General features: G+C 35.8%; 1 protein-coding gene across 1 annotated transcript in view; it reads left to right on the top strand.

Annotated features, from left to right (window-relative positions):
- LOC137093763 (protocadherin-9) overlaps window positions 1–19 on the top strand; it is a 367,001-nt gene extending 366,982 nt beyond the window's left edge. Inside the window, exon 6 of the mRNA XM_067458609.1 lies at window positions 13–19. Coding sequence (XP_067314710.1) covers window positions 13–19 — 7 coding nt within the window. The remainder of the gene's footprint in view (window positions 1–12) is intronic.
- The last annotated feature ends 294 nt before the right edge of the window (window positions 20–313 follow it).

A 313-nucleotide genomic window follows, 5' to 3' on the forward strand; every position in this document is an offset into this window, starting at 1 on the left:
TTTAATCAAAAGTTATTAGCATTTTTGTACATTTTATTACAACTTTTGACCACAAGGTGGCGCTGCCCCGAAACTTTTTGAATATCTTCGGGACATAGAGCGGAAGACACATACCGAGTTTTGTAACGATACACTAGTGCATTCTTAAATTATAGCATTAGCATTTTAAACCGTAATACTGCATTGAAGTCAATGGGAATTTCATGTTTTGTTTTATTATAGCGCCACCAAGAGGCACAATCCCACCAATTTTTTTATGTGTCCTCGTAGTGAGCCCATACATATGTGTGTCAAGTTTGGTGAAAATATTTCA

Source organism: Pseudorasbora parva, chromosome 12 (genome assembly GCF_024679245.1).
Source record: "Pseudorasbora parva isolate DD20220531a chromosome 12, ASM2467924v1, whole genome shotgun sequence".
Classification (NCBI taxonomy): Eukaryota; Metazoa; Chordata; class Actinopteri; order Cypriniformes; family Gobionidae; genus Pseudorasbora; species Pseudorasbora parva.